This window comes from Sinohyriopsis cumingii, chromosome 2 (genome assembly GCF_028554795.1).
Source record: "Sinohyriopsis cumingii isolate HCF-2022 chromosome 2, ASM2855479v2, whole genome shotgun sequence".
Lineage (NCBI taxonomy): Eukaryota > Metazoa > Mollusca > Bivalvia > Unionida > Unionidae > Sinohyriopsis > Sinohyriopsis cumingii.
Window position 1 is genome coordinate 107,840,719 of NC_142962.1, and position 24,096 is coordinate 107,864,814.

Consider the following 24,096-nt stretch of genomic DNA (forward strand, 5'->3'; position numbering starts at 1 on the left):
TGCAAATATGCACAGTATGTTTATTAACTGAAATAATATCATACAATATTAGACTGACTGTTATGACCCAAAACTTTAATGAGGAAGATGATTATTCAAAGCATTGACTTATTCTGCAAACATCAGCAGCATAATAGAAGTAATCATATATCTATCTTTCCAGATAAATGAAGATTGAATAAGAGGATCATCAGATGTTCAAAATAATAAGAATTTTTGTTCATTTATTGTGCAACATATATATATATATATATATATATATATATATATATATATATATATATATATATATATATATATATATATATATACGTTTTTCAGATCAGAAGACCAACACCAGTTGTTGTAAATGTGTAAATGGTGCAATAACGTATATATATTCATTTTTCAGATCAAAAGACCAACACCAGTTGTTGTAAATGACACTAAAGAAAATCAAGAGAAGCCAACACCGTTATTTCAGCCATCTAGAAAGAGAAAAGGTGAACATCATCAAATAGATAAGCCAAAGAAAAACAGAGGTAATTATATTTCTTTAAATGAACAAAATAATCGCTTTATCATCGCAGATTTTTATAATAATTTTCGTTTCTACAAAGTTTCTTGATTTTCTCAAAATGATAAGAACTATCTCTCTTGAAGAAATATGATTATTTTCAAGATTGTTCAAGTCCACATCTCTTTAAAATACATCTTACCTAACATTTTGGATGCATTGCTTGGTTGAAAACTGTTTGGTTTGCAAATAAGTGACATTTTTGTTGATGCATACATTTTTAAATTCGGATGGTATCCTGATGTTTATACAGGTGTCAATGACTTTTTGAAGGCTTATCACCTAAAGGTCATCTTTAAATTGTGGTTTTGTGACAGGTTCCAACTTGCTCTTTATAAGTCTGTTAGTCTTTTTAAAAGTTTCAAGACAAAAAAAGATAATTATATGTTCCATTACAGTGGCCCCATTTTCTTAGGTCACCTTAACTGAAGTTGGAAAGTGGCTTTATTAGAGACTTGGCCTTTCTAGATGGGGATCACACAGATGTGAATAACAATTGTTGATAAAGATCGAAAGGCATAACCAATTTTTATATTGAAAATTCTTGAGACCTTATTTCTGATGAAAGTATGATTAAATTTGGTATATAAACTTATATCAGTACAAATATCAGTTATTAACAACAGCCATCCATATTAGTTAACTATCTTGCATCAGATTGGCTGAGCTTGTTAAGATTTTGATCATATTTGGTATGTAAGTTATTTCATTAATAATAATTTCTTGTGAGTTCAGTTATGAGTTAGTTCCACGCATATTAGTGAGGTGATCTTGCTAAGATTTGGCTGACCTTGTAAACATGGAATTTCACAAAATAAACTTTATAAAAAAACATTCAGCATCAAGGCTGACTTGTTATTCCATCCCTGTCAAGGAACAAATTGACAAATTGCCAAAAATTCCATGTGCCTGATTTATGCAGCTTAATTAAATTTCCAACCATCTTTCTGTGTAACAATGCCATTATAAAACTGTTTGATTTTGACACTGATCTTTTGAATGGGCACAGTATGTGTCAGGTTAAATGAGACAAGGCTGTAAATATTCACTATTTACATTGAAATCTCATTGGTGTAATCATTTTAATCGAATTCATGCATTTTTTCGGTATAGAAAATCTCTGCCAATGTGACCAATAACTGTGCTCATACTTCCAGTGTCTGATGATGAATCCAGTGATTCAGACAATGACTATGGTGATGAGTCAGAAGAATCAAGTCATGAATCTGGCTCCAGGCAATCAGATATGGAAAATGGATTGAATCAAGACTCGGATAATGAGCTACAAATCCTAGGCAATATATGTGACAAGGGAGATGACTCTGTGCAGACAGCTACCAGAGTCGAAAAGAAAAAAAACAAGAAAATGACTGCTGAAAAACTAGCAACAATAAAACAAGAAGAGGTAAAGTGACCCAGTCTGCTTTTATAATTTCACATTGTCAGTAACTAGGTTCAGAATTTTTTTCTGAATCACTCATACTTTTCATTTTGTAGCACTTCTGGTAATAGACCAGAAGATCTTATGGAATAGTCTGTTCTCTGAATTTTTCTGTTTGGGTGTTAATATTAATTTACATAAATGCAAGATGTAAGTCAAATAGGTGTAAATCGAGTGTTTACTGTACAAAAATTTGCTTCATAAGTGGACATTCTATGCTATTATTTATAGAGAAATGCAAACTATATTTAGTAAACATAATGCATAAACAGTTCCTGCACCTCAGAAGAGTGAACTTAGTTTGATGAAGAATGATGAACCAACTTTTTTATAACTATAAAGTCTTTGAAATAAGAGATATGCCTGCTAAATGGAATATTGCAAATAAAAGAAAGAATATTTTATTATTTATTGTATTTTCATTCCTATGTGTATGGTTGTGTTTACCAAAAGTAATGTAAGACTTTTTACACAAAGCATCATACTCACTTATAACTGCAAACTGCACAGACCCAGATCTGCCATTGCATAATGCATTAGAAGATATAGGTCTCAGCAGTTTGTTAGGAGTAGTGTGTAGAACAAACGACATAGACCCTGATCTGTTAGGGTATTATGTGATGGCCGTGATTGGTCTATGTTGCTTGCAGTTGGAATTGACTTATAAGTGAGTATATATGGTAATTTTAATGTATTCAGTTTTCTCTTCAATATTTGACTGGCTTTCACTGACAAAAACTTATTCACAAACAGTGGTGTAGGTAAGCTATGGTGTCTTTTCTGCCTGTTGTTGTTGTACACATGGACTAGTTTTGTTGGCCATAAATATGGGCAGACAGGTCTCCAAAGTCTGACTTTATTAACATTTAAAATTTATTTTCATTATTTTCAGTGGCATACTTAAGGAAATAAATTCTGCACTAATGGTACTAATGAGCACTTACAGTTATTTGAGAAATTTCCTCTGATCTTAAAATCTCACACAAGTTCCCATTTTTAGGAAATCATTACATTAAATTTTGATATTTTGTAATTATGGCCATTATTTATTCTTTCTTTAGTTTTTACTTTTCACCATTTGTTCACAGGTTTAAGAATTTTTTTTAAAGTCTTGGCAAAATGTGAGTGAGGCTAGAATGCACTATCAAATCTCTGCTAAATACATTCTGTATGATTTGACCATCTGACTTAAAAGACTTCCCAAAATTGATAGAATATACTTGATAGATCCTTTTAGAAATGAAAACCTGTGAGTAAATTTGAGAAGCATTCAAATTCAATTCAATTCAATTCAGTTCAGATGGCTTCTTCATCAGAATGTGACCTTTATGCTTCACAAATACAACCATACCTAACTTTGGTTTTTTGTGCTGCTAATGTTTATTTAATTTTATGCATCTGTTCCTTTGTATTAAAAAAAGAATCATGCAAGTATTAAAATTCATTATCGTTCAACACTGTTATTTATTTAACTTTATAAATTTAAAATGCATTCAGTTTGATTGTACATTTTTTTTGCGTAATTCAATCAAAAAGTTAAAAAAAAATTAAAATTGTTGATTTTACTGTATCATGTCGTTTGATCTCTACCTGTAATTAAGAACCATTTGTCTTTATAGTCAGTATATTTCACTTCTCAGATAGTGTTGTGGGTTCTATGATATATAGTTGTTTTTTTCTTCAGATTAACCACATCAGGAATCAGCATCGGATCCATGTTCATGGAACAGACATCCCCGCTCCAATAGTAACTTTTGAAGAGTTAACCTCACAGTACAAGCTCCACCCACAAATCATCAAGAATATAAAGGCTGTGGGCTATCAGATACCCACACCAATACAGATGCAAGCCATACCAGCCATGTTACATGTATGTGAAAATATAATTTATCAACATTCTTAACATTTACCCACACCCCTCCCCCCAACCTATTCACTACCTCACCCACCTATTTTGACCTAAAAGTGACATTTACCTTGTTTATCGAGACTCCTGTTATATGAATGTCACAATATCTGAATTACATTTTACATTATTGTTTGAAACTATTTATATTGATATCTCAAGAATTTAAATTAAATTGATGTAACAAAAGTGCCTGGATGAAAGATTTTTCACTCCCATCTTGAGAAGGAAGTATTCTCCAACTGCAAATCATTTTGTTCATAGTTTAGAATAATACTTTCATGTTACTTTGATTTGAAAAAGTTATAACTTCCATTTGTTGCATTTGTATTTCTCTGACAGAACTGTAATTTGCTCTCTACCATTATAACATGATTCCAGATACAATGTGGTAACACTATGGACCCAAAAACCCACATTATGAAAATTATGTAATAAAAAAAAATTTAAAATCTATGAACTGAAAACTTTAATTAAAAACTACTGCACATGATTTGCATATCACAAATGCATGTTTTTGCAGTCACTGTTTGACTCTAATTAGCCACTATTTAGGCAGTGTTGAATATTAAATTCCTAACAGGCTATTGCACACACAAAATTGCCCATCTCAAATAAGCCGCAGATGTAATTGGTCCTTGTCAACTATTGTATTTGGTTACAGTACACAGGATTGTTTAATTTGTCTTAAGCACTAAAGCACACCAGCAAATCAGTGACTTAATCACCATAAACACAGGTAACCAATCATTCAAAGGACCAGGGTATCGTTGATCATTGTTTGTTGACACCAGGACAGAAACATCACAGACAAAATTAGTGGAGGCATGCTATAGGCTGCCACTTTCTTTGATCTGTTGCACTGTGGTCCAGAATTTATTATCCAGTGATCATTGAAATAGTGATATTCAATAATAGATGCTCATCTGCACTATATGTAGCTTATGTCACTTTCAGTTAGATTCAAAAGGAATTCTATATTATCATTATTTGTTAGTGAATTAAGACAGAGCACTGTTCACTTAAATCATTTGGATAAGCAGTTAATTGAGACATTTAATCTTTCAATGGAGACATTCAGTAAAAAAGAAAGGTTTATTCTGTGACTGGTATGTTGGGTATCATCAAGAAAGTTCATTCTGGCAAATTTGCAGTTACATTTATTTATGGTCTAATCTATCGTGTATGACAATATGGGTTGAAATAAAACATCGTGAATCTCGGTATTAAATTTTTATTTCCTTTTTAAATAATATTACTGGACAAAATTAAATATATAAATACCATGAAGTGAAAAAGCTTCACTAATTTACATAAACTAATGGTATTGCTATACATTTTACTAGCATTTTTTTTAACACACCACTCACCACCACCCCATACAAATACACTCATTCTTATAATTTTTGATCGTTTTTCACATGATCTGCATTTATAGACCACATCTACTGTTGTATAACAGGGGCTAGCTGTATTTTCTTCTACTGGAATGTCATCATTTACTATATATGGGTAATTATTATATACTCATTTTCGTTAACTTTACATTGTCAGAATCATGTAATATTTTATGATATTGAACACCTTCATATTGTATGCATGTGTGCCCAATATTAGTATAGTGTATTATGAACTACTTTGTAAACAAATCATGTACACCCATGTAGTAGATGCTTTAGGTTTTGGTTGATTATATTTGTTTCTGAATGAACTAAAGCAGCTGTTTTGTGGACTGCCATTTGCAATATTCTGCATTCATATTTTATACAATGTTTTGGATTTAGGCTAGCGATAGAAGCAGTAATAAAATTGCAAAGAGCATGCATGTGACAAGGCATGAACATGTCTTCTTTAGCTGGTAATAAGAATGGCAAAAATATACTTACACTTTTACATCCTGAATTTCTTCAGAATGTGCTTTCTTAGTTCTGCAAGTTCAAATCACATGAGTTATGTCATGGGTTCAAAAGCTTGATTACACATTTCAAAATTGAACGTCTATTTTGGCTACATTCCAAGTGTAATAACATCCTGCTTACTGCACTCAAAATGAAACAAACATTCTATTCCATAACAACTTTTGAATAATGACAATTGAAAGACTTCATATTTTCCCCACATTATGATTCCAAACATTCAATGACAGAACAGAGACACACATGCTGATGAGTGAAGACACATCCTCACTGCTTAAATCAGTTGTATTTCATGTAGGCTTGACACAGAAAAATTTAGGTCAATCAACAAAAATACCAAAGTCCATTCATTCCAGACCAAATGGAAAAATTATTGTATTTGCATTCATTCACAATATGACTCTAAATTTCAATTTTAAGTACACTAAAACGACAATTTCTTTTCAAAATGATGTCAAGCGCATGACTAATTTCAAATTTTTATGGGCAGAGTTATGTGTGCATTAATATTGCTGTTATGTACTGATGAATCTATGCTTGTATATTTCATTTGGAATACAGAATAAATTCATTTACTTTGTTTCTTGTAGTGTATTTTTGTTTATATAACTATGCCTTAAGTAGAATAAGAGAATGATTATATACTAAAAAGGTTACTGCATTTGTAAGGGAAAATATGAATTAATTTTGTCAGATGGATATAATGCACTCCCAAGGTCGTGCAGTATCCATCCAAGAAAACTCATTTAGATTTTCCCATACAAATGCAGTAACCTATAAGTATGGTCTTTATTGTTTTCTACAAGAGCACCTACACCCAAATGCATTGATATGATGCAAAGATAGTTTATTTTTCCTTTATAAAACATTTCAGGGTGAACAGTGAAGTTTTAAAATACTGGAAGAACTAGGTTTACTATGCAACATATTTCACACTGCTTTCTTTGGGAATTGATTTATTATATTTTTTTCTGGTAAAATTTTAGAGGCATGAAGTGATGGCATGTGCCCCAACAGGTTCAGGAAAGACAGCAGCTTTCATACTACCTATACTTCATCACCTCCAAGAACCCAGGAAGGAAGGGTTGAGGGCCCTTGTTCTGGCACCAACAAGGGAACTGGCCAAACAGGTACAGTAGACATATTGTTACAGACACTGATAATTATTTTCACAAGGATTTCCAAAATGTACTCATGTTTACCTGTATATACTTTATCAAGGTCTAATTTATTGAGTGCATGTTTAGGATGTAATTTTGACGTCAGTTGATTGACTTTGTCAGAAAGATAACTGAATATCATGAGTCCGATTGCTGTAGGACAGTATATATCATCTGTGAATACTTAAATGAATCAAGATTTTCTTTGTTGTGTGTTCATGCAAGGGAAAGGAAAAACTACAACATGTAACTGGAGAGAAATAAATTTCTGAATACTGTAATGTGAACAATTTCTTCAGTATGTGCTAATTCTTTCATGAAAACAATATTACTTTGCTCTCATTATTCAGATCAGATATTGCATGAATGTACATCCGTTGCGCATGCATTAAACAATTATAACAAACAAAATAATTGTGAGAGTTGAAAAACCCTCAGCAACCTGGAAGAGATTCAGTTTTTAATCAAATAATGACATAAAAAGAAGTTTGAGGATTGGCCTGCCTGTTTGACATCTTTTAACATGAATGATTGATATTGTAGCGTACTTTTCATTCCAGACCTATCTCGAATTTCAAAGACTATCAGATGGATTGGGTTTTAGGATCCTGTACATTAACAAGACCTCCAGCTTTGTAAACAAGTTGGGTGCTAAGGCATCGAAAAAGTTTGGTGAGAATGTGATGATATAATTTATGTTCTCCGTCAAGTTAGTGTCATTAATAAGTGAAAACATTACCTGACCAAAAAAAATAGATTGCTTTTAAGCATAGTATTTGACACAGTTTCATTGGTTTATGGAATAGTTTTGGTGAAATGTGGTGATTTTGTTTTATCTTTAATGTCTACTAAATCACGTCCTCAACACGATTAATTGTACTCTATATAACAGCACATTTTAATCTGGCCTTGTTATGGTAATGTATGGGTGATGTCACAGGAATTATACAAAAATAGAGAACATGAGAAGAATTCCTAAGGTTCTGAGTCACTTACCATAAAATTAAAAAATTAAGAATGCTGTCAGATATTAAGAACATTTTTATAAAAACTGCAGACCTCAAACAATGTGATAATGGAACTGGAAGAGGTGTAATCTTCACATTTCCATAAAATCTTCACATTCTTTTCATAATTTCACCAATAAATTTGAAATGATGCACACAAAAAGAATATATGTTTAAAAAAATAAATAGTTTAATTTTTTCAGGACAATTTTTATATACATCTGTTCAATCAAATCATGACAAAGCCTAAGGGAGCAAAAGCAGTTATTTGCATTCTTTAATTCACCTCAAAAACAAATATGATTAAGGTATTAAGTAAGTTGGGTGTTTTAACATTATTTAGAAAATTACTTGGTTAAAACTAAGAAACATAGTTTTATAAGAAATTCTTGGGTTAAAGATTACTTTGATGTTATTTTCTTTAAAAATTCAAATCATTATTTATATATACACACAGTTAACAATTATTTAAAAAATGGTTTACCTTGAAAACATTCCAGTTTACAACCAAATTGTGCACTGGTGGTATGTTTTCCTTAAGTTTATTACCACGTGTTATTCTGCTGATGAGTTCATCAGGCCCAAAGGCTAAAATGCAGTATATGCTGAATTTTGATAGTGAGGAAATTGAGTCTTTAAAAGGTCCCTTTCATTAGCAGCCACTACCTAATCATTACCAGTTTGCATGACAGCAAAGGACCCTTTCAATTGCAGCCACTGCCTAATCAATACTAATTAGCATGACAACAAAGGACCCTTTCAATAGCAGCCACTACCTAATCATTACCAATTTGCATGACAACAAAGGACCCTTTCAATTGCAGCCACTACCTAATCAATACCAATTAGCATGACAACAAAGGACCCTTTCAACAGCAGCCACTACCTAATCATTACCAATTTGCATGACAACAAAGGACCCTTTCAATAGCAGCCACTACCTAATCATTACCAATTAGCATGACAACAAAGGACCCTTTCAATAGCAGCCACTACCTAATCAAAACCAATTAGCATGACAACAAAAGACCGTTTCAATTGCAGCCACTACCTAATCAATACCAGTTAGCATGACAACAAAGGACCCTTTCAATTGCAGCCACTACCTAATCAATACCAATTAGCATGACAACAAAGGACCCTTTCAATTGCAGCCACTATCTAATTAATACCAATTAACATGACAACAAAGTTATGTGATTAAGAGAATCATTCCTGCAACAATGAAAGTACATGTCTTTGAGAGGCCACTTTCAAAAGAGGTCACCACCAGTTCAGGGCTGATTTACATGAAAACCAAAGTTATATATTTTAACTATATTAGCCCACTCATGATTGTCTAATACTTCCATTAGACCACCTTTTCATGCAGAATGGGGTGGCATCATAAGAGGAAGACCACCATAGTTCAAAGCCAATTATTAATTATAGAACAAACATTTGATAAAAACCACTAGTATCTAGAGCTGGGGCAACAGTGAAAATTGTACTGTTAGAACACCTGAGGCATTAGCCAAAAGTGTTTATTAGTTATGGCTTCCCAGTTTATAGAAATTTGATAAATGATTTTCATAGTAGTTTCTAGAGATTTTACTCATTTTCCAAATTTCTCCTTAACCATTTTTCAAAATGTTTAGTTTTAAACAACAATGATATAGAATCCGATAAAATAATATGCGCCAAAATAATTGTCTTGGTAAGGAAATAAATTATTATTAAGACATAGCCTTGCAACTATAGATGACTCCTGAGTACCATATCAGTTGGTGTGAAATGTATCCTACACTCTCAAATATACTATATTACAGGGTACTTTAGGGTAACCATTAGTGATTTAGCATTTTCAGATTTGGATCACAATAATGAATCCTGTCAACTTTTTTTATCTTCTAAAGTAATTGTAGCCAAAAGTTTTATCACTTAATACAGGGGCCCCGACTGGCCAAGTGGTCTAAAGTGCTCTCCGTTTTGGATCACTGCCATCTCACCTCTGTCTGCATGGGTTTGAGTCTCGGATTCGGCCAATGTGGGTATGTGAGAAAGCTTGCCAGTAGCTTCTTGTGGGTCAGTGGTTCTTTCCGGGGTTTTCCCTGGTTCTTCCTCCACCATTAATACTGGCCGCCATGTATAGCCTATCATGTGCTGAAAAATGGCGTTAAACCCTACAACAACAACAACAACACTTAATACAATTTTGGGAAAACACTCAACAAAATAGCTCCCATTTCATGCCACGAGGATGCTTTAGATGTCTCTGTTCTAAACCACTATGGTAATATCACTTTTGGAACTAATTTATTCCATTTTGGAAATATATGTGTGCATATGTATGCCCGTATGTGTTTTCTTTAAACCTGTATTTCCACATTTAGACTTGCTACCTCTCTCTTAGGATGAATAGATCTTAAAATGTGAAAGACTGGTAACCCTGTAGCACAGATTTATGAAATCAGTGAAAGTTACCTTCAAGAATGCCTAAAAATGAACCCCCAACAACAAATGCAGGCTTCGAGTATTATTTTTTGTATAATTATATTTCCATGTGCAAATTGTCAGTGACTGAACTTATAAGATCGGTTCTATTTAATATCACTGGACAACAAATTTTTACAAAAGTCATGTTACTGAAATAAAATTAGTCAATTCTTATCAATTTTTATGTGCTGAACACGAATATGACAGTCAAATTGCAAAATTGGCTCTAGTTTTTTTGTAATCTGCAAGAAATTAATGTTTACATAACGAAATGCATTCCAATAGTAAAAGGTCAACTGTAATAGCCTACCTATAAAAAATCAAGTCATTGACTACATCTTAGATTTCTTTGCCTGTCTCTTGTATAGCTGTTCGGGAGCATCTCTGAGGAGTGTCCAGCAGTAGTCAGCCAGCATTGTAGTGGACCATTTTCCCTGGTATCTTTGTTCCATTGTTGCGATATCTTGATGAAAACGTTCGCCGTGTTCATCACTAACAATACCACAGTTGCTAGGAAAGAAATCCAAATGGGAATGAAGGAAGTGAATCTTTAGAGACATATTGCAGCCAAGTTTCTTATACTTCATCAACATGTCTTCTACTGGTTCCTTATAGTTTTCTGCCCTAACATTTCCGAGGAAGTTTGTAGAAACTAGGCGAAAAGCATTCCATGCTTGTTTCGCGTCACCTTCCAGCAAGTTGTTGAACCGGTCATCTTTGAAAAGCTCTCGAATCTGAGGACCCACAAAAACTCCCTCTTTAATCTTTGCTTCGCTGAGTCGAGGGAATTTTTCATGCAGGTATCGGAATGCTGGCAAAGTCCGGTCAATGGCTTTCACGAAGTTCTTCATCAAACCTAGTTTGATGTGAAGGGGTGGTAGCAAGATTTTCTGAGCCTCAACCAGAGCTGGGTGTTGGATATTCTTCTCTCCAATGGCTACATTCTGCCTGTGAGTCCATTCCTTCCTCATGTAGTGCATTTCCCTTGCTCGGCTATCCCACTCGCATAAGAAACACATGTATTTTGTATATCCTTGCTGCAGTCCCATTAAAAGGGCAACTACCTTCAAATCACCACAGAGGTGCCAGCTGTACTTGTTATACTCAATGGAATTCAGTAGCTGCCTTAAGTTATCGTATGTCTCTTTCATGTGGACAGCATATGCTACTGGAATAGATGGAAGAATGTTTCCATTGTGCAAAAGCACAGCCTTGAGACTCAGTTTCGAAGAGTCCACAAATAGTCTCCATTCTTGTGGGTCATGAGTGATTTTTAAAGCATTCATGAGGTCCTCAATATCGGAACAGAATATCAGATTACTTTCCTTTCTGAAGAAAGGCTCCAATTGCTGGTGGCGCTTTCGATATGCAGTAATTGTGACATCTTCTTCTAGAAGATTCCATTGTTGGAGTCTTGATCCTAGCAATTCTGCCTTGTTCTTTGATAAGTCCAAATCACGAATCAGGTCATTTAGTTCTTCCTGTGTTATTCTGTGTGGGGTTGATGATGCACCACAGTGAAAATCTGGATCACTGCATGCTGATGGACCAGGAGAAGAACAGGTCGACTCACCTTTGTCTTCGTCAGATGAATCAAGAGAATATTCTGCTGGAGGTTCTGGAATAGGAAGTCCCTCACCATGTGGAACTGGTCTCAATGCAGACGGAATGTTTGGGTAGACTATTCTCGACTTCTTTCGCTTTGTTATTCCGCCGGAAAGAGGAGGAACCAAGCAGAAGTAACAGTCATTTAGGTGGTTGCTTGGCTCTCTCCACACCATTGGGACTGCAAACGGCATTGATGACCTTTTGCAATTCAACCACTGTGAAAGCTGTGTTGTACATGTAGCACAGCATATATGCGGAGCCCAAGGCTTGTCTTGGTCACCAACCTTGCATCCGAAGTAAAGATGATATGCCTTCTTCACTTGAGAATTGATACTTTTCTTCTGGTTGGCAAATGTCACTTCCCCACAAATATAGCAAAAATTGTCCGCGGTATTAACACACTTTCGAGGCATTACTGTTCTTTATTGTACGTAAATGGATAAAATAATAAGTTTTATGTAACAGTAGCTTGAACTGTCTCGCACAACGTCTAAAATATTTTAAATGCTGAACCTATCTGATTGGGCTTTATATAGTACACTGCTTACGTCAGCTTCAGCAGCCGCCTGGCATTAGTATAATAGGCCTACACATGTATAGTACACTGCTGACGTCAACTTACTTCAGCAGCCGCATGGCATTAGTATTGCATTGCATCAGAAAATGATGCAATCAACTGTGGATGATGTGAGCATGATGGTATTATGCAATGTTACATCATTATTCCGGATGTTGCTGCAGTCCTACTGGAGAAATTTACACAGTGAAACATAGAAAATGAGGTATATGAATATCTTCAAAACGAGAGCCAATACAAATTTTTCACGGTTATATTCGTGTTCGGCACACCAAAATACTACAGATTAGGGCCTTTTCAAGTCAGTAATGATTTCACTGTTGACCAGTGTATTCATTGTCACCCATGAAGTGCCATATACCTGTTACATGCAACAATAAACAGTACACATTTGCAAAAATACTCATGATTTCATATAGCAATACAATTGTTTCAGCAGTGATTTTAAATTTCATTGCAATTAATCATGTCTGAAAACAATAGAAAGATGCAGGCATTGGTTAGTGTCCATTGCAGAACAAAATTAAGTGACAAGTGAAATTTGGGTGCTGCATCTGTTACTGAATTCAAGCTTAACATAACACAAAAATTCACATCTAAATGCATAAATAAACAAAAATTGAGGACAAAATCCTTACAAGAAAATACACAATCATTAAAATTTGTTGTTTAATGATTTTACACTCTGAAGTCTGTTGGACTGTTCACATTTGTACAGTATTGTTCACTGTATCAAACTCTGCAAGAAATTTGTTAACACAAATAAATGTACCTTAAGGTCCATTGAAAACATTTATTAATTTGACAAAATACAGAAACTGTAACATTTTGTATGTAGAATCTAAATTTGTCAAAGATTGCTGTGCAAAAATTATTGTAAAATTTCTGAACCTTTTTAATGGTGTATATTTGTAGCTGTTAATCAGAATGACACAGAACAGAGAAACAAATCCATGTAAATTGAAGGTTTTGCCTTTAAAATATATAATAAAAAAGAATAAACTTTTTTCAGTAGATGAAAGGAAATACTTCACTCATGAAATAAAACCATTTTTTATTGTCGCTTGTGGCTTTGCCACTCTTGAAATTACAATCTTTTCACTTCACTAATGAAATATTTCCTTAAATCTGCTCAGGAAACAGAGATGTGTTATTGTTGATTAAGAACAAAACTAGATTCTTGTTTTCAGTGTCCATTTATTTAAACATAAATAGTTTACATTTTTATTCTTCAATCAGTAAAATTTTGCAGCTGTGATTACATTGCAGGTAATCATGATATTGCTTCAAATCCTTGAGCAAACCTTGTGATGCCAATTCAGGATTTTTTTATTCACTAAAAACTTTGGAACTTGCTTCTCCATAGTGAACATTATCTGTGAAACCATGCTTTTATTGCACCTAGTAATCCTTTCACTTTCATCCCTTACTACCTCAGATCACAGTTACAAATGAGTATGATAATGTTAGATACATTCGTTATGTTACATAATAATATTTAAAATGTTTTTGTTTGATTGGTCACTTGATACAAGTTGAAATGTGACTCAACTATGGCTGCTAGTATATTTGCAGGTAGGATTGATATGCTTTTTTAAATTTCCACCTCCGTGATTTGAAACAAAAGATGTAATTAATGTGAAAGTACAAAAACAGGCTGCTTTTCATTGATTTTAACAATACAAAAAACACTCCTACAAGTTGGAGATAAAAAGACAATCGGCACTTAATCGGATTAAGACTTGAAAATTTCATGATGCTATTTAAAATTTCTGGGCACTTTCTGCTGTTTTCAGTGTTCTTTGTGATTTTTCCCAGTCCGAACAGTATTTACATCATTTTAAACTGTACTCGGTCTTGTGTTGTAAAGTAAGATGAAATATAGGCTACACTAAAGTGACAACTTTGCTATGGGGAACAAATATTACTAGTTCTCTCAGCTAAAATAACCCCCTCAATATCAGCAATTGCTGAAATCTCACCCAAAACATAAAGCCCCTCTTTTTTAGAGAAAATTACAAAATTATACATCCACAAAAATAATCTACTATGAATTTTATAGCTGATAATTTTTCAGTAGAGATTTTCTTTGTGTGAAGAATGTATTTGTGATATATAAAGTAATTGTTTGTGAAGTAAACATTGTTTGATAAAATATAGTTCAGTTAGGAATAAATCATTACATTTTTCATTAAATCCCTCAGAACTCTGTGTACACAAAAGAATATGGTGATTAGATCATAGTGAAAATATTTATATGAGTATGTGACAAATTATCTCATCATCTTGAAAGGCAAATACATGTCACGTATAGTTTGGAAAGAGACTGATGCTTATCTTTGAACTTTTTTATTTTCAGATATACTAGTGTCCACACCAAATAGACTTGTTTACTTGTTGAAACCGAATCCTCCTTTGATCAAACTCAGCAGGTAAGTTACATGGATGAAAAATTAATGCCTACTGACATGATTATATTATAATGTTATATGTATGCCGTCTTATTGTGTATTGTCAGGATGACTGGCTCTAGGGGGGATATTAGGTCCTTAACTCTGAACTCTCACAGGATCAAGTCTGGCTTATGAAGATTCAGGTTCACAAAATGTAAGCGATTTCCACGAGCCTAGCCTTTGAACATAATGTCTCAGTTTAAGATATAGTGGAGTCCATTGACTGGTATGCACAGTCTGCTTTCTTCTGCTTTTATTTGCATGATGGGACCATGCAAAGAGAAAGCTGAATCTTGTTGAGCCACTGGTAGATGCCAGTCATATCTCAAGTAATGGTCAGGAAAGCACAACCTCAGCCTTGCAACTTTTGCTAGCTTGTTTGGGAAACTTCAAATGTAAAGCCGTGGCAAGTGGTGAGATCCCACAGGGATCACCTTTGCATATGTATAAAGACATATTTGGTTCAGCTAAACTCATGTTAGGAGAAGTTAACCCTTTCAATAGAGCAATCATTGTGCTTCTGCAGGGTGACATGGGTAGAGGTTGAATGATCAAGTATTTCCTCTTTCCTATTCACCTGATGTTAATGTGGTTGTGTAATGTATTTGACAGAGAAAAGGATTTTCTTAAAGGAAATTTTGCTTCTCTGAAAATACTTTTTGATCATATTATTATCAGTGACTCACACCCTTCCCCACCAGTGCAAGTGTCCAGTTGCAAGTTTCACTCAAACTTAAGCTAGTAAACAGCCAGAACATGGGAGACCACTTAGCAGGTACAAGGGAAATTAATCTCAAAGAGTTACTTCCTTTCACCTAGAAACTATACTGCCAGAAAGCATTTTTTCATTTTATCTTTCAGATTCAAAGATGGTGGAGAGTAATTTCCTAAAATTAATGTGATTGGATAAGTATTTTTGGAGAAACATAGTTTACAAAAAAAATATTACTTTCTTTTTCAAATTACTTTTCACATTTGTATTTTACACCTGCTTTATCCATAATGGTCTGTTTTCCAGAATAAAAATCTTTAAATATTAGTTTGTGTCTGACTTTAGCAAAATCATTTTTTTTAAGTATAATTTTGAATCTTCCATTAAATAACTGGCATTTTTCCTGCCAACAGGACCATAGTGGCTTAGTCATTAGCTTGCCTGACGGTTCAAATTCCCGTCCTGTTCGGCGGACAAGGCCAGGTCAACTGTCATTTTTATATCCCTGTGGAAAATACTTAACTCCAATTGTCTCGATATGATAAAACCTTTAACATGTTGATGTGCAGTTAAACACTTTAAACAAGCAAAACCTATTCCATTCTTTGGGTAGCTTGTACAGACCATGACAAATTTTGGTCCTATTAGTCCTGGACCAGTGAGTCGAGAACATAATTTTCAGGCCCTGATATTGTAAGATTATGTTGATACATTATATTTATTTGTTTGTGGCTTTTCTTTGCAGTGTGCAGTGGTTAGTTGTAGATGAATCTGACAAGCTTTTTGAGGAGGGAAAGACAGGATTCCGTGATCAGGTTAGTACAGTATGTAGGTCTAAATGATTTCAGTTTTCAGGCTTTATTCACAAATTAATAAATCTTTAAGACCCTATCTCAAATGTGGGACTTCATTAGGTACAGACTGGAAAAATTCAACCTATAATTTCAAGTCATATGGTTTGAAATTGTAAGATAGTGGCCAGCAGTAATGCAAACAATTATAGTTACCGGATGAATTCATGTAAATACTATGTTAACTTCTTGCAAGAGATATCCAGTATTTTAGTTTGGTACAGTTATTTACAGTTATGAATGCAGATGCAATGCAGACTTTAAATAGAATATATGTACAATATTTTGATACTTAGAGTAGAAAGTCATCTATTCATGTGCTAAAAATAAAGTCATTTAGATAATATATACCAAAACATGACTGTACAGACAAGCAGTTCATTGGTATAATGACATATTTTATTTACAGGGATACATGTGTCTGTTTGATAGGATAGTGTAATATTTATGTCCACGATTTATTTACAGGGATACATATGTCTCTTTGATAGGATAGTGTAATATTTATGTCCACGATTTATTTACAGGGATACATGTGTCTCTTTGATAGAATAGTGTAATGTTAATGTCCACGATTTATTTACAGGGATACATGTGTCTGTTTGATAGGATAGTGTAATATTTATGTCCACGATTTATTTACAGGGATACATGTGTCTGTTTGATAGGATAGTGTAATATTTATGTCCACGATTTATTTACAGGGATACATATGTCTCTTTGATAGGATAGTGTAATATTTATGTCCACGATTTATTTACAGGGATACATATGTCTCTTTGATAGGATAGTGTAATATTTATGTCCATGATTTATTTCCAGGGATACATGTGTCTCTTTGATAGAATAGTGTAATGTTAATGTCCACGATTTATTTACAGGGATACATGTGTCTGTTTGATAGGATAGTGTAATATTTATGTCCATGATTTATTTACAGGGATACATGTGTCTCTTTGATAGAGTAGTGTAATATTAATGTCCACGATTTATTTACAGGGATACATGTGTCTCTTTGATAGAATAGTGTAATATTAATGTCCACGATTTATTTACAGGGATACATGTGTCTCTTTGATAGAGTAGTGTAATATTAATGTCCACGATTTATTTACAGGGTTACATGTGTCTCTTTGATAGAATAGTGTAATATTAATGTCCACAATTTATTTACAGGGATACATGTGTCCCTTTGATAGGATAGTGTAATATTTATGTCCACGATTTATTTACAGGGTTACATGTGTCTCTTTGATAGAATAGTGTAATATTAATGTCCACGATTTATTTACAGGGATACATGTGTCTCTTTGATAGGATAGTGTAGTATTAATGCTTATGATTTATATACAGGAATACATGTGTCTGTTTCATAGGACATTGTAAAGTTAACAACCATGATGAAGTGCAGAGGAGTACGTGTGTTTTCATAGGATAATGTAAAGTTATGGTTTATATACAGGAGTTCATGTGTCTTTTTCACAGGATAACGTAATGTTAATTACCATGATGAAGAGATATATATATATATATATATATATATATATATCTTGCGCAAGGCTAAACTGATGTATATAATAAGTATTAAAGATTGGTTTCAGTTTTAAGACACTGATAGAATAGATTTGAGTCAGAACATTGATTATCTTGAATGTGATGAAGTTGTGAGAGCAAAATGAGGTAACTATTTCTCAGACATTTGATGCCATAAACTTTCTTGCATAATCTAAGTCCCATGCTCAGACTAAAATGCTTGGTTACATTAACAGTACCAACATACCAGTAGTAAGTAATGCTAGTATTACTGATTAGTATCTAAATTTCTTACTGTTTTAAAATAAATAGGATTTACTAATGAAAACTACAATTCTGTGTCTGTAAAACACATATCCCCACTCTTCCCTATAGTTTTGATCCCTTGAGAAGGTCCCTGATGATAATTGTCGTGGGGGTAAGTAGGTCAGTTGAGTATATGCATTTGTCTTTTCATGCACAGTAAGATACATGGTTATTGAGTGAGAATCTGCAAGGTATAACTCTAGGGCTAAGTCCCATGGAGGGTAAAGATAAACCCTGAGGCAAATGACTTGTATAAATTTATCTTTCATACCCAGTAACATTCAGATTGATTATAGAGCTGTTATAGATTTAACAGCTGGATGGACACTGGAGCTGATGTCATTTGCCCTGCAAATGTATATATTGGTTATAAGGTCGGGATCTCAGTAGCTTCTAAGCTATAAACCTTGGGCTAAGTATTTCATGTTAGTTACTTGCAATAAAATTGTCTTTTCATGACCTGTGTGTGTGTGAGTGTTCGCATGCATGCACATGTATGTGTATCCATGCTAGATTACTGGGAGGTTGACTTATGGAAAGATATTCAATCATGTCCTAAAGGTCCGGATCTGACTTGTCCGGGCATTTGAGTCTTTGATCATATATACCAGTTCTCTAACATACTACTCTTTAGGTATTGAAATTTATGTAAAGTCACCCCACCCAGCCCCACCTCAAGGGAGTATATCTAAATTCCAAATGTTTTGGCACAATCCACAACCATAAAACTCTTATAGGTCATGTTATATTTGTCTAGCTTTAGGAGGGATTTAGAAATATAGATACATAGTCCCTTAAATTATATTCAGCCTTGTAAATTCATTACACAACTGGGTAGCAGACATGAGCGACTTAAGGGCAAAAATTGCAGACAGCAGCACAACCTCCTAAAGTTCCAGTCACCAAATATATTTTGTTTTTCTCAAATGAATCACCTCAGAACATTATTGATTGCCACCAGCAAATTTGGGAATCGAAAGCTCCAGCATAGATTATATTAGATTCTGGTTGAAGTAGTGCAGGTGATTTAGGAAAATGACTGTCACTTGGTGAGAATAAAAGGAGTGGGGGGTCAAGAGAAGCAACTGGGAACATCATGACATTGGTGAAGTCACAGACAGATGAAGACCCTTGCATTAAAAACATTCAAATTTGTCCAGATTTGGATCATTGATATGGAGTAGCCTGTAGAGTCTTGAAGGAGGAAATTTAGTAGAGTTCTTAGAGTAATCTAAAGACAGTTTAACAATTTCATGGCATGACTAATTGCTAATTAACTAATAATTACTAATTAATTAGTCAAGTTTCCTTACCAGATCAAAAGCAGTTTTAATCCTGGTTTATTATTTAGTGGTAGTATTCTTATAAAATTTTGCATATATGTTCAGTAATGGTGTGCATAAAATATGCAGAAGTTTTACTTCTGTAGGGTGGTTTAATTTATTCCTATATTGCAGTCCATGAACCTTTGAATCAAGTCACGTATATCTATCATTCAAACTGAGATCATAATGTTTTTCATGTTGATATCATTCAGGGCTTGACAATTTTACTTGTTCCTTCATATTTACGAGTGGTAGCTGGGAAAGGACAAATCACTTTTTCCAGCATGCGTATCTAATTGTACAAGAGTCATTCTAAGCAGACACTATTATGTACAGTGTAGGATGAGTGAAGTTTATGCTGAACAAGTTAAAAGTCCAAATCACTTGCTCAGCAAGATAAGTTACCAACTGAAAATTGTTCCAGCCCTGATCTTCGATAGCACAGTAACTCCAAACAATATCAATAAATATTTGTAACCTTTGCTTTAGATTACAGTATTGTTGTTTACATACAGTACTATGTCCATTTACATACTATTTTGTATTGATCTTGATAAGCTTGTAATACTTCAAAGTAAATATTGAATCAGAATCTAAATGGTGAGGTCAGACTTTTAAATATATCCATCTTGTATGCCCAGCTTGCAGTGATCTACAAGGCATGTGATGGCCCCAGTGTAAGGAGAGCTGTGTTCAGTGCCACATTTGCCTATGATGTGGAGGAATGGTGTAAGCTCCACCTGGACAATGTACTTCAGGTTTACATTGGGGCAAGGTAAGGGTACAGATAACTATTCCATGTTTTCATACTATGCTAAATATGTCGTATTTTAACACTTTTTTCTGCTCCCCTGGCTGATGGCCAAGTGCATGAGCATATGGCATGACCTTGCATACTCCATGTGTTGTTTGCTAATTGTAAATGCTGCCTAAAGCCAGTTTGGATCAGGGCCCCAAGTGGCCGAGTGGTCTAAAATGCTCTCCATTACGGATCACTGCCATCTCACCTCTGTCTGCGTGGGTTCTAGTCTAGGATTCAGCCAATGTGAGAAAGCTTGCCATTAACTTCTCGTGGGTTGGTGGTTCTTCCCTGGGTATTCCCTGGTTCTTCCTCCACCATTAATACTGTCCACCATGTTAAGCCTATCATGCTGAAAAATAGCATTAAACCCCACAACAACAACCAATTTGGATCAAACTTGGCAGAAATGTTCCTTAGGAGTGTTGTGACTTCCACAGCATCCATATGGAAAACCTATTTTCAGCTTTTCTCAAATGGCAGCACCAGTCTTGATACTTAATAGGTTTTGTTTAGGATATGCTGTATCAAAATTATGTTGGGGATGTCTCACCAGTTAGTGGCGTGTAACTAGGTGGAAAAGCTGTTTTCAAATTTTTTAGAATGGATACGATGTTTTGCCAGATGTCTTGCATGTCTTCTTTGCTAACTAGAAGGAAAACTTTATTTCAACTTATTTTCTTAAACAGCTGAGCGATCTAATGGGGTGGCAATGTTTCACAGGACATGCTATCTTGGGATTGGTTTAGGGATGGTTCTTCTGTTGGTGCAGCTTCCATAACAATTACATGGAAAACTTATCTGTAATGTTTACTACAGAATGGCTGACACAAATTTGATCAAACCTGATAGACATGTTTCTTGTTTTATGCTCTGTTTGGATTTATGTGGAAAGAAGGTACATAGCAGCCATGTTGAAAACTTCTTTTCACCATATTCTCTACATTGACTGATTCAATGTTAATTCAGCTTGCTATTTTCTTGTGACATTTGTTTCCAAGGTGGCTTCCTAGAAATGGTGTTGTTTACATAGCGACTAAGTGGAAACCTATTTTGATCAAACTTGGCAGAATTGTTTCATTGGATGTGTTCTGACAGAATTATTTTTTAGATGATTCCCCTATCAGTGATGCAGCTTCTGTAATTTTATCTTGAGAATGGCTGAGCCAGTTGTGTTCATTTCTTAGGATATGCTGTGCTAGAATTTGTCACTTCTAGAGCTACCAGGTAGAAATCTTATTTTTTTATTTCTTTAGATAAGTTCAGCCACTTGATTAAACTTGTAGGAATGTTCCTTGGGATAAGTTGCTAGTATTTGTTTGGTTTGGCTCCAAGTAACAATATGGTTTCCACAGCAACCAGGCTAAAATACATAAAAAATTATACTTATCTTCCATCAGTTAGTAATATATTTAGTTCAGCTGAAGTTATTCAAAACAGAACCACAGTTAAACTTTATATCAAATATTAGATGTGTGCTGTATTACTGGTGTACCATTTAGCTGGTACTTTGTTCCTGTGGTACATACTATTTTACTTTTTACAGTACAGCTGCTTCAGTAATTTCCATCAGTATTGAAGATACAGAAATGCTAGAGTAATTTTGTTAGGAATTTAATTTTCGTTAAATATAACTCCTTTTTCTTTGCAAAACAGTTAAACTAATTTTGAATATTCCAAATATACCATCATGTTGGGCAATTCTATGCGTTGAGTAATTCTGCGCAACAATATATCATTTCTGTAAACATTGGATCACGTGTTACTTTGGGTCAGAAATCCATTTTATATCAAGAAAGATCGTACTTTAATTCAGAAAAGTGATATTCATAAAGTGTACAAAAAATATCTCACATTTCGACTCGAAAGGCATATGAAAATATGATTTCTATAACATGAAGACCCACTCCATGACCTTCTTAAACCTGTAACCCAGAAAATCCTATTTACTATGTATCTTTTAGAATCATACAAATAAATACATTCTATAAAAGATGGAAATGTATACCTTACAAAATTTCTGCACCTTAATCCGAGTTTCCAAGTTTGCAAGAAGTTGTCCCACCCGTACAGTATCATCTGCTACCCAATGTGTGAACTTGCCACTAGAATGGCATTCTCAAGAAATTCACCAGTGTATAGTCTGTTTATAAAATCTTTAGTAATTCTTCTCCATTAACAAGACTTTGTTAACACATTACATCCTATTCATTGTTGTTTCTCTGAAATATAATAGCTTAGTTTTTGTAAAACATTGAACTTTACTAATTTTTTTACAAGATCTGTTTAGTTTGCTTAATATCTCTTGCCATTTATTGGCATTGTTACGTTAAATTTTGTAAAACTAGCTATAAACCTGACCAAATTACTCGACTGAACTGTTGACAGAAACAATCCTAAGTAATGTATTTCATTTCTATAGACCAATGGACAAACATTACATCTTTTCAAAGCTGTGTGCAGAATATGCCGACATATCGCAAGACATGAAAACATGGGGGTGGTATCCTGTGTGTCAAAAAATATATTATTATTTTGATGACTACCTATTTTCAAACGGGAAGCATTGCAGTATTATATTTTCATCATTTGGTCGAATTCGGTATGCATTTTGCTTTAATATTGGAGACGGAAACCTTAGGTGCACAGAAATGCCCAACAGCTTGTAATTATATTTATGAATATGTAATCACATGTTTGATCCTTGTCACATATGCCGATGTGGTGGCTAAATCAAATGTAGTGAAAGATATTCAGGTGAAATCCATCTGTTGGCAAAATTTCACATTAAACAAAGAGTCATTTTTTTATTTAATTATTTACTAGCATATATTAACATGTTGAGTACAAATATTCCTTTGTAAGATGGAGAATAGTCCCACACTTTACAGTTGTTTTCTGAGTCAGATTTACATAATTTCACATGTCCACTAAATATTTTCACATTTGTTTAGTGTTTTATGTTTACTGGCCCTCTCTGATAAATATCTTGCCCAGGTGTTGGCATCCGACCCAGTTTTCTCCTGATTATATTGGTAATGTAGCTAATGAATTGTAGGCTTCATTGTCATCCGTTTCTATTTTTATCAACAACCTCTTTAATGTCAGCATCATGTCTTTCACATGGTGTCAAATGTAGTGTAAGCAAAATAATCATCCCACTTTAGTTACAGTGTTAGATTAGAATGTACACTACAATTAACATGCTCATAGCAAATTCATCTACTATAAGGTACTGACTATTTAATTTTTTGGTGGGGGCTCAGACTTTTTTTGGAGATATTTTATGTTATTTTATCAAGATAATCAAACAATACAATGGATATATTATGTTATTTTTGTATAAATCATATCAAGATATATTTTTAGCTATTTACAGATGGAAATTTTAAAAAACCTTGTCAGGCATTGCTTTAAAATGTTAAATTAGTGTTTGTCCCAAATATAATCATGGTGTACCATGGTATGTAG

General features: G+C 33.9%; 1 protein-coding gene across 1 annotated transcript in view; it reads left to right on the top strand.

The window, feature by feature from the left end:
• Positions 1-24,096, top strand: part of LOC149805586 (putative ATP-dependent RNA helicase DDX52) — a 48,428-nt gene that overhangs the window by 4,779 nt on the left and 19,553 nt on the right. The window contains exons 2-9 of the mRNA XM_089950220.1: positions 392-521; positions 1,714-1,961; positions 3,682-3,867; positions 6,806-6,949; positions 7,540-7,651; positions 15,006-15,078; positions 16,557-16,626; positions 20,468-20,601. Of these exons, the coding sequence (XP_089806346.1) occupies positions 392-521; positions 1,714-1,961; positions 3,682-3,867; positions 6,806-6,949; positions 7,540-7,651; positions 15,006-15,078; positions 16,557-16,626; positions 20,468-20,601 (1,097 nt within the window). The remainder of the gene's footprint in view (positions 1-391; positions 522-1,713; positions 1,962-3,681; positions 3,868-6,805; positions 6,950-7,539; positions 7,652-15,005; positions 15,079-16,556; positions 16,627-20,467; positions 20,602-24,096) is intronic.